This window comes from Tetrao urogallus, assembly GCF_951394365.1.
Source record: "Tetrao urogallus genome assembly, chromosome: Z".
Taxonomy (NCBI): Eukaryota; Metazoa; Chordata; class Aves; order Galliformes; family Phasianidae; genus Tetrao; species Tetrao urogallus.
Window position 1 is genome coordinate 61,535,401 of NC_136816.1, and position 12,888 is coordinate 61,548,288.

Consider the following 12,888-nt stretch of genomic DNA (forward strand, 5'->3'; position numbering starts at 1 on the left):
AACACAGAAGCTGATACGTACTGACTGAGGCTGTTTATTTAACATATTGCCTCAGTAACACCTGTCTCATTGTGTTTCTTTTTATTCAGCTTGTTCCTCTTCATGCTACCTTGAAGTGCATTAATGCTGTTAACAGTCTCATCATTACCTAAGCTCAGGTATGAATGAACCGTGGGCTACTTTAGCTTCTGCAGTGGCAGTTGAGTTTTTTAACAGATTTTTCATTGTAATTAATTACTGACAATGAGTCAGCCTGTTGATTTCAATGCAAATGACTTCCTTGAAATTATGCTCCAAGTAGCGCATGTAATCTTCCCCTCTTGACATAGCTGGCTCTCATCTGAATGCACAGTGCTCTGCAGGCGCCTTGCTCTCTTGCCCCCGTAGATAAGAGCATCAAGAAGGAACCAAGAGCGACAAAGTTAAACCATGATAGCCCATCAGTTTGATTGCACCATATTAATTTATTATTAGGCTGAATTGTGAAACTGGTGTTGGGAAGTTTCAAGTGCAGATTAAAGTCTCTGAGGCTGGCAGTTCCTTATACCTTGTGATCTGGGATTTCGGAAGCTAAGAACCGCTGCAGTAAGCACTGCTGTGCTGTGGTGAGACGGAGCAAAGGTGAGCCTGGGAGCCTAGGGCCTCCTGGGCTAGTTTTGCTGTTCAGCCCAAGGAAGTCGCAGTGGTAGTGGTGCAGTGTGGCTGCAGTGGTTACAGCCCCCCGTTTGGAGGCGGGCACTGGAAGATTGGAACCTGTGAACTGTGTCAAGCGGAGCAGAAAACTTTCCCCGACTTTCCCGTTGCCTGCATGATCCAGGAAAAGTATTTCTTGACACTGCTCACAGAAGCACCCCCAAGCACTGTTTTATTTTTCCCCACGGAAAGCCATGCCCACGGAAGGTCAGACTGAGGCATGGAAAATTACTGAAATGGGCTGCAGAGATAAAAATTGGGAAAGAATGGAGGATGTACACCAGGTGCAGTTCCTTTCTTGCTGTCTTTCCCCAAACTACTCCAGAACCCCAGTGAGTCAGAAGGACTAGGGCACAGACAGTGCAACCCCAGGAATGCACACACTGAAGGCACAGCTGTGCAACTCAAGCCTGGCACAAGGCTTCTCCAGGTTGCGCCTCTCTGAATCACAAAATGGTTATGTTGGAAGGGACCTTAAAGAACACCTATTTCCACCTCTCTGCCACAGGCAGGGCTGCCAACCACCAGCTCAGGCTGCCCACGCTCCCATCCAACCTGGCTTTGAATGCCTCCAGGGATCAGACTTTTCTGTGCAACCTATGCCAGGGCCCACCGCCCTGAGTAAAAAATTTACTCCCAACATCTCAAGTGAATCTCCCTTCTCTTTGTTTAAAACCATTCCCCCTTGTCCTATCACTATCAGACTGTGTAGAACGTTGACTTCCTTCATGTTTATACACTCCCTTTAAGTTCTGGAAGGCCATCCTGGAGCCTTCTCTTCTCCAAGCTAAACAAGCCCAACTCCCTCACCGTCCTTCACAAGAGAATTGTTCCAGGTCTTTGAGTACCTCTGTGGCCTTCTCTGAACCTGATCTAACACCTCCACGTCTTTCTTGCTCTGGGGGCCCCTGTACGCGGTACTGCAAGGGGGACCTCATGAGGGCAGAGCATAAGGGATGATCACCTTCATCTCCTTGCTGGCCACCCTGCTTCTGCTCAGCCCACGGTACAATTGGCCTTCCAGCCATAAGCACACTGCTGGCTCAGTGTGACTCCAGCTTTTCATCCACCAGGACTCCAGAATCCTCTGCAGATTGCTCTCAATGGGTTCTCCCACTCTGTACATATATCTGGGACTGTCCTGACCCAGGTGCAGCACCTTGCACTTGGCTGTGTTGAACCTCATCAGATTCACATCGGCCCACCTTTTAAGCTTGTTTCTGCTGCAGCCAGCTGTCCACAGTGCTGCACACACAGCTGTTACACAGACACAGTATCTAACAGCAAAGGTGCTTTCTTGTTTTGTGTTTTTTTGTTCTGTTTTGTTTTTTAATTCTGCAAGTGTTTGTTCTGGAGACGTTTCCATCCTCTGCTGCTGGAGAACAACCCTAGCAAGGGGAGCATGGAGGGCCCAAGGCAAGCATGAGGCTACAGACAGCAGGGATACAGGTAGTAGGTAGTGCTGCTGCACAGCAGGGCCAGCATCGAGCTGCTGCAGGGTGGGGCCCTGGCAGCCACACTCCCTGGCAGACAGGAGCCACAGGACATTTCCTGAAACACCTGCACCTGCCTGCAGTGTACCCATGGCCCCGGGAGGAATGGATGTGAGCTTTGTCACTGCGTTGGCTGTGCTGGCGGCTGCAGTGAGCCTTACATCCCCAAGTAAGTACCATTGCACTTACCTACTTCTGTGATTTAATTTCCTAAAAGAGGACGAGGGTATTCCCAAGGGGTGTCTGCCTGGAGCTGTGTCTGCTTCAGTCTTTGCAGCTCTGTCTGGGATCAGAGCTGTTAGCTTAGAGGTCTGTGGCATGAGAAGTTCTAAAAGCGAAACTCGGCTCTCCCACCCACAGAGAGCCGCCGGTATCAGTTTCACCTGAGTGTTTCCTTCATGTTTCCCTAAAAGTACAGGAACTCTGTGATTCTGTATAATGGCTTAAGAAGGAAAAGCCATGTGGGTGATTTGTCAGGGAATACAGTCAGGAACGCTGCAGCTGAGAGCTTTAATTGCTGAAGGTGTAGTACCTTGGAGCAGTGATTTCCAGGGAACACTTAACAAAGATTTTCTGTTTGTTTAAAGGGATCTCTCCAGTTCAGCTGCAGTCCTTTCCAAACTTCTTGAGAGGGAATGTGTTATAAAAAAACTCGATCCTTTCTTTCTAAAGTTTGATTGTCACAGATGACAAAGATCTCAATATGACAAACTCCATGTAACCTATTTCTCATACTCAGAAGAGGGTTTTCACAACTTTGCATTCACTGTGCGTCTTGAGGGTTCATGAGATCTCATACTGCTTGCTTTTGTTTTCTTGTATTTCTATTGAAATACATTTCAAAACAGTTATGCAATTTTGTGTTTGAGTCCTTTTGTTTGTAATTTTCCGTGGTAAAATAAGGTATGTTGTTGGAAAAGATAACTCACATTCTGGAGGACTCAGTCTTTGCAGTGCACCTTTCTCAATTCTCACTGGCTGCACTAGGAGCAGGAATTACTGAGTTCACAATGCATGGACAAGATCTACCTTAATTTTTTAATCCTTTAAAATGGCCACAGTACCTGCTGGCCTGCACAGGCTGCATGAGTTTTTTCCATTCATTTTATGATCTGGACACTCAGCCAGGTCTTGCACAACAGCAACGGAGTGCACATACACAGGTCAAAGGAAGGGTTTTCTTGGAGCATGTTCCTTCACTATCTGGCACAGGGAAAATTCCTTCATCCTCTAGTTTTCTGTATATGCAAACATGCTCCGTGCTTAACAGCAACATACAACAGTGGAACCTGCAATAAAAACAGGCAGAGCTGCATGTGTATGGGCCCAGGCTCATTTTCTCACTTGGAGTTGGCAGATGGATCAGGCTGCTGAGGCTGCTTCGCATGCATTCTATTTATTTCAGTGGCGTGGTGCAGGTACACAAACATTTTGGGTGATGCATACAGACCTGGAATAGTTGTTCGTGGTTCATTGTCAATAGTTCACGGCTGTGCAGTAATAGCTGTTGAACTGAGGCCAGGAAGGCTACCTGGAGGCCAATCACACCTGCCATGGATAGAACTGTGGCCCTGCCAGGCAGTGCCAGAATGAGTGGCACTGATTCTTTTGTAGAATTGTGGCAGGATTTTTATTAGGATTGTGGCAAAATTTTTATTTTATTAATGTAATTTAATTACATTTTAAAGATTCTGCTTTCCCTCTTCCTTGTCTCGTTTGCAGTTGTGTGAGTTATCTTTGTGCATTCCTGTGCTGTCAGAATAGAATAAGGGTATGTTAAAGCATATTTTATCTCACTTCCAGCTGTTAAGCAACCTCCACATTTTCACAGAGGACAATGCTACGTTTGCCAAGGGTTCTAGCATCCTGTCTTGTTCACCTGTCAGCCAGGATCAGAGCCATCTCCATAGCAAAGGAGGTACTGATGTGCTTTGGGTTAAGCTGAAAAGACCTTATTTGAGGTACTGAACTCTTGAAACAGCCCAACGTTTGCTTGAGATGAGGGAAACTTTTTCTGGTAGCTTCATGAAGAAACAAGCACTAAAAGATCTGCCTTACCTTTGGTTAAACCTTGACTTACACCAGGACCAGGTCCAATTCAATGGCCAAATGGAAGCTGTTATTGTATTCCCAGGACCAGCTTTGGTGCCACCTAGCTGCCTGCTGGCTTGGTGCCATGGAAATAGTACTGTATGGATGGTACTACTGTAGTACTATGTCTGGATGTGATGTGGGTATGAAAGAGGCTGTCATCAATTCTGGCCATGCCAGGGGTCTCCAGCATCTTCCTGCAGAAGAGTAGGAGCTGGAGCAGGAGCATGAGGAAGCAGCCAGCCAGCACAGAGATCAGGATGGCATACATTAGTAGCCTCCTTGCCCTGCACCACTCTCACTGCCAGCCCTCATGCGTTAACATTGAGATGTGTCCCTGCTTGAGGAGAGATCCTGTCATGCAGCCCAGTGCCATGCAGAAGAGCTCAAGGAGCTCTTGGGCTTCTCAGTAGTTGATGGGTAGGATGACTGACTAATATTCATACTTTGTTTTTAGGTGCATGCTCGATAGGCATTCAGCTGTTGAACTGGGTGTATTCTATCCCTTCTTAAAGTTCTCCAGTTTTAGACAGATTTGTGGTTGTTAATCTGTTTTATAGAGTGTTATCGCTACTGTTGCTTGTTGTCTTCCTGTGAAAGACCTTGTGTACAAGGCCAGGCTGAAGGAGGAGGTTGGGAGAAAGAAAGAAGTGGGGGAAGCAAAGTATCACATGAGTAGTATCCCTGTGGCAGTGGTAAGGGGTCTGGAGGTGTTCAGGAAATGTAGATGCGGCACTTAGGGACATGGTTTAGTGGGCAACGGTTGATGGGTTGATGGTTGGACTGGATGATTTTAAAGGTCTTTTCCAACCTTAATGATTATGTGAATTTATGAAGTTATCTACAGAAATGTCTTTAAAGGCACTATAGCATTCTCATACCTATCATGCTCTGACTAAGCAAGGCTTTAATCCAGATAATCAGTGTGAGGGGTTTTTTGGGGTTTTTTTTTGTCTGTTTTTTTTTGTTTTGTTTTGTTTTGTGGTTGTTCTTTTTTGTTTGTTTGTTTGTTTGTTTGTTTGTTTGTTTTGTGGATATATAAAGCCTACTTTGCAAACACAAAAGAATTCCCTTAGGATACAATAATGACTGCTACTAATAATTCCAGGAATTGTGCAATCGATGCAAAGCTACATCAATTCACAACAAATTTGAGGCATATTAGCAGCAGATTCAGCATAGATACAGAAAGTGCCCCTGGTTTATGGATTTCACCATGCAAGACAAGCTATCTGTCTGACCACATGGTATGCTGAAAGAATCCATGCTGCTTAATACCTATAAGTATCTTTGCTGCACTCTTTTAGTCCACTCCTAAATTTAAGAACTACCTACCTTCTGTTTAGTTACACAGGAGAAAATCTTCACATGTCTTCTCACTCAGCAGCCCATGGGTTACTGCACAGCTCACAATCAAGGGCTCTGCCAGCAGCACTGGTGGGCTCATCCATGCTGCCAGCAGGATTCAGGGCTGAACAAAGGCTTGGTCAAAATACTAACTGCTGGCATGAAACCTACCAGGAGGAGAATTGCAAAAGGTCTAAAGTGGGTAGGTTGGATACAGGAGCAGAGACCAGAAATGATTTTCTTACTGTTCCCACCTACAGCCCTTTGATTTTCCTGTTGTACTTGATTAAAGGAAGCAAAAGTGAAATCAAGCAAATTTGCGACAAAGTACAGGGTTGGGGAATGTACTGACTCCATCACTCTATTTCCAGCTGATTTCCTCTCTTTTTTTTTTCTCCAGCTGATTCCCCTCAGCTAAAATATATGGCAAATACATGTTCTGCTGTGTTCTGCAGGACAAGTCTATTTGAGACAATGACTGCTATGTTTCTCCTTCACAGTGTCTACACACATTGAAATATTAATCTATTTGCCTAAAAAAGCTACAGCCAGGGGTCAGCAGAATAACCATTTGCTACCCCTACAGGATTAGTAAGAGGGCTTTTCATCAGGCATCTTCCATAAATGGGAGGGAAGGAGGGACAGAAGAAAGGAAGGAAGGAAGGAAGCTTCAGCAAAGACTTGATTCTGATGAACAGAAGAGTAAAGACAGATAAAACGAAGGCCTTGTTCCATCAAAGCCACCATCATATTCTCTGTGGTTCATTCTCTAGCAATCAACAGCAATTCAGTTAAAACCCACTGAATATCACAGACTTTGAGGATCTCTTCCATTTAGGAGAAACACTTCTCTAAAAGAGCAGGTGAAAGCAGTCATCTGTAGTTGCCAACTGCTTTTGATCCTTTCAGCCTTAAGAAAGTGACTATAGTGCTACCAAGTCTGATAGGTTTGAAAGAAAACAGACCACTGTGGAAAGCTGAAATTAAGTTTTCATGCTGCATTCTCTGAAAAGCAAGGACTTTTTCAAAGTAATTCAGAATTTCAGACATTTTCTCTCTTATTTTCTTTTTTATTTTAAGGAAAAATCAAGGTGGTTTTTTTTCCCTCTATTCAAAGGTGCTAAACACTTTATTTTCACTCGAAAGGCAAAGCTTTCCTTTTTTTCCACTTCATCTGAAATTGGAAAAGCTATACACAGCATATTAAATAAATCCAGTATAATGTAAAGATGAGTGATAATGTATGCCATAAGGCACAGTGACAGGATACCCATCTGAAAAGGACATCATACCTAGGCATCTTTAAGAGAGAAACTGGGGTGAGCGAAGGTGTTTTTTCCAGTTACTTGTGCTTGCCCTCAGTTGTGGTGCTTAACTCGCTCCAGTGGACATTTCTGCAAGATCAAAGGATTGAGATGCTGCTGAAAATAGGAAACAAAATATTTTAAAAGCAATAATTTTTTTTCCTGGTGAGTGTTGCTGAGGAACAAACACCAAAGCTGCTGAATAGCAGCAGAGCGATCCCTGCACGGACCTGTCTCAAGATTCATCACTGATCTTGGTCTTGCCATCCAGCAACACAGAAAGCTCCTTTAGATGTCTGAGTAAGAAGGCTCTATACCAGATAGCAGGTCTATACAGTTCTGGTAAGCAGCTGTGGATTTCTGATTGTGTTGCCTAGGCATAGAGACAAGTGAAATGGGCAGCACTGGGAAAAATCTCTATGGAGTTGGAAGGGCAAATAAAAGGCCAGGCCAGCTTCCAGGTGGAAAACTGCAGTTCTTTGCTTCTAACCACTGTGAAGACCAGCTAACAAGCCTGATCTAATTGCTAATGCCCACACATATTTCTGGTATTGTGTTGGGCTGAATTCATTAGCTTTATTTATTATCACCTCGTTCCCACCCACTTACAGGCTCATAGCACAGTTACAGTAATAATGGACCAGGCAGCGGAGCTGTAGTGCAGCCAGCACTGCGGGAGAGGATGTCCCTGCTTCTCGGGTGCCGGGGAATTCCCTGAGCCGCTGCCCTGAGCGTTCTTCCTGTTTAGCAGAAGGTAAACGTACCCTGATTCAGAATGACTCATTTTCGAAGTCATCGTGTCTCTGCCAGCACGAGATTGCAGATGACGTTTACATGTCTGATGGAAAAGCTCTGATAATGTGTATTTATCTGCAATTCAGAGATGGATACTTAGTGTCTATTTGGCATATTGTAACTGCAGATCATCCACAGAACAACAACAATAAATGTATAATATTTTATTTAAAATTAAATCTTATTTTTCAGTCAAAGAAACAAGTTAGTGCAAACTGGAATTTCTCAAGGCAAGCACCCATACAAATCCTAAGCACATACCTCCACAGAAAGTTAACTGACATGTTTGTAGCCTCTGTGAGAGGTGGACATAAGCACTCCCTCATTCATATTTTACAATACAATTTCATTCTGCTTCCTGGTGATGTATTCATCAGCTTCACATGCAGTCTGTTGTGTGCTTTCACATTTAAAGGTACAGGTTTTTTTTGCATAGTTGCATTAGTTGGAGGGATTTAATGCTCCAGTTCAAAGATTGACTGAGCATCGGGTAATTGAGTTCATTCTGAAATTGCTACTCTGGTTACATAAGTGATTGTTAAAGATGCAATACAAACACCTTTCTGCAGTTTTCAAGTGTCTTGTAAAAGGGTGATGTCATGGACAGGGAGATATTCACAAGCTCATCTGAAGACATCAAGAACTTTGCTTTAATTTTTTTCATACAAGTTTACATAGATATAAAATTAATATAATAAAATTAATATAGATTTAAATTAATATAAAAATAATTTCTTAATTTTCAGTTACACAGTGTGCAAAGGCCAGTGCAATACAGTCCCGATCTGTGGAACAAAACAAGTGATACTTCTAAGTACACAAAGTATACAAATGTGGACAAGAGATGATGGCCATGAAGCAGAGAAAACAGCTGAACATGAGGCCAGGAGATAGCTGGCTCACCCTCAGACCTTCCGTAGTGCCCCACACACTGTAAGCAGCTGTCAGTGCTGGCCTTGCCGAGGGACTCAATTTGCCAGACCCCACAGAAGCAGAGGAGTAGAGCTCAGAGAGTGTTCAGGATACAATTATCCTTTCCTGAGCTTTTTTCCTATAATCCTTTTGCAAGCACTGGCAACAACAAATGTTCACACCTCAATCACCCACAAAAAATTTAAATGTGGTGGTGTTCAGTGAACTGAATTTCCATCTGCAAATACAAATTAACTGGCTAGACACACAGTGTGCTATTAAAGCAAGAAGAGAAAGGGACATCAGGGAAATAATAGAGGTAACACAAAATTTAATTCATTCTTCTATACCACATGATTATGTACAGTCCTTCTCTGCAGGTTGCTGAAAAGGCAACTGCTTCACTCTCCTCTGTGACTCCCTGGGCTGTCATCTACCACACCGGGTACAAAACCTCCTGAAAGCTGTGGCACATAGCATGGCTGGTCTTTGGTGACTCCTGCTACACTGCCAGCTGCTCCAGCCCAGTGTTGCGCCTCTGCTGGCATCTTCTGTTATCCCAGCTCTCATCCAGAGTTCTATAAGAACAAGTGCATACAATCTTCTTTATTACAAGAAATGTTTTGAGGAGATTTTTAATCTCCTGCTTACAGGAACAACTCAAAATATATTTTCCTGCTTATTCTTGCCTTGCTCCATCACTCTTGCACTCCAGTGGTAAATGGTTACTTAAGAACAGCATGATTTACAGGCCAAGAAAAAAAAATTCCAACTCCCCACTGCACCCACACTGTTGATTTGTTGACTGGGACAGAGAAGTCCTTGTGCTCACCTTGAAGCATGGGTTTGATCACAAGACTATCACAACCTAGACAAATCCCTAGTGCAGAAAAAAAAATCAAACACCAAAACATTACTACTTGTCACCAAAGATTCTCGAGTTATGGATGTGACTTGGAAATTATTTTTTTTACACTGGTATTTATAAAGCAGGAAAACTGCAAATCACTCTCTAGCAGAGACGCATTTAGTCATGAACCCACAAGTCCTGGAGGGGCTGAAGGGGTGGAGAAATAAACAAAAAACCAGTAACAGCATTAATAATTTCTAAGACATAAGATAATGGGGATGATTCCACTTTACAAGGCAGAGCTTTTAAGCTACATTCCCGAAAACTTCATGTGCCAGTGATCTTCCATTCCCAGAAAGTAGGGAGGAGGAGTTGCTCTTCCTGTGAGAGAGCAGGAGGAATGCGCAGAGCTCTGTCTAAGAATAGATGATAAGCCAACAGAGAGCTTATGCTTTGGATTAGTGGGAGGCCAACATGGGTTACACTGTAATGAATACCTGTTGTAGACCTCCCAGTCAGCAAGAAGTAGATGAGGTCTTCTTCAAACAACTGGAAAAAGCCTCAGGTTCACAGGCCCTTTTCTAGATGGAGGTCTTTAACCATTCCTGATACCTGCCGGAAAGATAAGACAGAGGTGCTCAAGCAACCTATAAGAAATCAGTGTAATCTGAGTGCATTGATGACAATTTCTAAGGAACTCAGCTATACCAGGTATTTACAAAAAAAAAAGAACTCACCAAAGACAGAAAAACTGGAGGCAGACTGCACTGATATGAGATGGTAAGGTTCAGAATACTAGGAGGAGAGGAGGAGACAAGAAGAACGATACTCCTAGATTTCAGGAGATGAGATATCCTCTTCTACAGAGACCTGCTTGAAAGAATCCCACAGAACATGATCTGAGAGAGAAAAGTGGTTGAGGTGAGCTGATTGATATTCAAGAATCACCCCCTCCAGGCTGAAAGAAGGTCCATCCCAATAAACCAAAAGCCAAGCAGAGGCCTATAAGGATGAGCACAGTGTAAAGGAGCACAGGTATAAAAAGGATGTGTACAAGGGGAGGAATCAGGGGCAAATGATGAGGAAGGAGAAGAGAATCATGCAGGAATAGGGACCAAAGACCAGTGCTGGCCTGGGTCTAACTCTAACAAGGGTTATAACATGCAACAAGAAAGAATTCAAAAGTACTTAAATAGCAAAATGAAGATAAAGGAAAACATGGGCCTACTACTGAACGAGGGCAGGGCTATAGATGTTAAATGACATGGAAAAGACCAAGATACCCAGTACCTTCTTTTCCTCATTTTTTATGATCAAACTGGCCTTCAGAAATCCAGGCTTCTGCAACCAGAGGGAAACACAGGAGTACTGAAGAGTTATCCTCAGTGGAGGAGTATCAGGATAGAGAGCCCACTTAAAACAAACGGACGTGAGGCCTTGTGGACTGACAGGGTGCGTCACTGGTGAGTGCTGAGGGAGTTGGCTCATAGCAGTGCAAGGACACTGTCAATTGTCTTTGAACAGTCATAATGACTAGGAGAAGTTCTTGAACACTGAAAGAGAGAAAATATCTTTCCTTTCTTCAAGAAGGTCAAGAATGATGATCCAGGGAATTACAGGCTGGTCAAAGTCACCTCAGTCCCTCGGAAAGGGATGGAAAAAGTCTTCCAGGAAAGTACTTCTGTAAGGAGGATCTCAGCAGTGTGCATGAATGCCTGACGAGAGGGAAAGAAGGCAAAGGAGCCAAGTTTTTCCAAGTCAAAACAAGAGGCGATGGTTACAAATTAAAACACATGAAATTCAATCTGAACAAAATAAATCATTTTATTACTGTGAGGACAGTCAAAGACTGGAACAGGTTTTCAGAGAAACTGTGGAGTCTCCTACCTGTGGAGATACTCAAAACAACTGGGTACAGTCCTGGGCAATTTGCCTTAGTTGTTGCTGCTTGAGCAGGGAAGTTGGGCTAGATGACCTCAAGAGATCCCTTACAACTTCAACTATTCTGTGATACAGTCCAGATATGAGTTGTCCCTTCATATCTATGCAATTTCTAACTTTGTTATTACTTTCTAGCTTTATTTCCTGAGGCCTTCAACTGTTGCACGAAAATCTCAGAAGAAATTCCTAAAGGAATTCTCCGAAGAGTGGAGAGATTTGAAGTCCAGAAACATGATGGCCTGTGCCACCTACATGCTGTTATGTAAGAGTTGCTTTGTGTGCTTCACTGTGAAAGGGGTACTATGAAGTTAAAGCTATTAGACATCATCAAAACCAGTAGAATCTTTGATGGATAGCAAAAATTTAATGAAAAACAAGATTGTGAGTGGTTTAAGATTTGCCCTCCCTTGTGCTATTTGAATTCAAGACTGCTAACATTCAATTTCCATTTCAACAATAATATTACTATTCAGTCTGTGATAACTTTGACACTTGCTTTACTTATAGAACTGAAAAAGAACTATGTATTTTCATTCTCCATTTTATTTTTCCAATTCTTGATTATATTAATTACCTCAGATTTACACATAAGCTGTTTATAATTAATTTACTTTTTTTTTTTGCTAGTACAGTATCACAGTGTTTATGCAAAAATGATAAATTTGAAACACATCCCGGACATATTTATTTCTAGACATTTACATTTGCTGGATAATCATCACAGTAGTAATAGTAAAGTCTTCTACTTATTTTTTGGCAATGAAAATGTACTGGTTTGCACTGTGGTTCTCTTCAGAGCCACTGAAATGGGAACATTCTTTTTTCAGATTTTGAAAGATACTATAATTATGAAAACCTTAGATACCAACATTTACTGTATCTGACACCAGACAGAACCAAAGTGATGATAAGATTAAGCATTTTGATGATGATTTTATATTTGAATGATAAATATAATAGATTTTTGTTGTTTTGTTTTGTTTACGCTTTTCCTCTAACTGATTTTTGCTCTGTCAGCCTCCATATAGAAGGCAGAAAGTTCTGTGTAAGCCCACGGATTAAAAGACTTAAAAAATGGATGAAGAAGAATAAACACAAGATCCCCAGAAAAAGACATCATGGAAGAAAACAGAGAAGAACCAAAACATTGAAAAAAGAAGAGAATAAACAGTAACAAGAAGCAAGCCCCATAATGAAGGTACCTGTGGCATACAGAACTGTGAACAAAGTTACCAGACTGCATCAAGGATGAATGATTACACCATTAAAATGACCTTTCAAATATCTATGTGCTAGACAAACCATCACCTGTAAACAAGAATAATGTTGGGCCACCTACAAACAAAACAGCAAAATGGTGTTCCTGAAAGTGTCTTGTAGCAAGTGCTCTGCTGTCCCTCCAAATCTATGGATGCACTTAAATCCTCCCCTCTCCAACTCTGTTCTCATTGCTACCTCCCTT

General features: G+C 42.6%; 1 protein-coding gene across 1 annotated transcript; it reads left to right on the forward strand.

Moving 5' to 3' along the window:
* Window positions 1-2,291: 2,291 nt before the first annotated feature.
* CCL28 (C-C motif chemokine ligand 28) lies at window positions 2,292-12,600 on the forward strand (the record flags this gene model as incomplete). The annotated part of the gene is made up of 3 exons (XM_079548308.1): window positions 2,292-2,355; window positions 11,562-11,688; window positions 12,444-12,600. The coding sequence occupies 3 exons, from the start codon at window positions 2,292-2,294 to the stop codon at window positions 12,598-12,600; spliced, it is 348 nt and encodes a 115-aa protein (XP_079404434.1).
* Window positions 12,601-12,888: the final 288 nt, after the last annotated feature.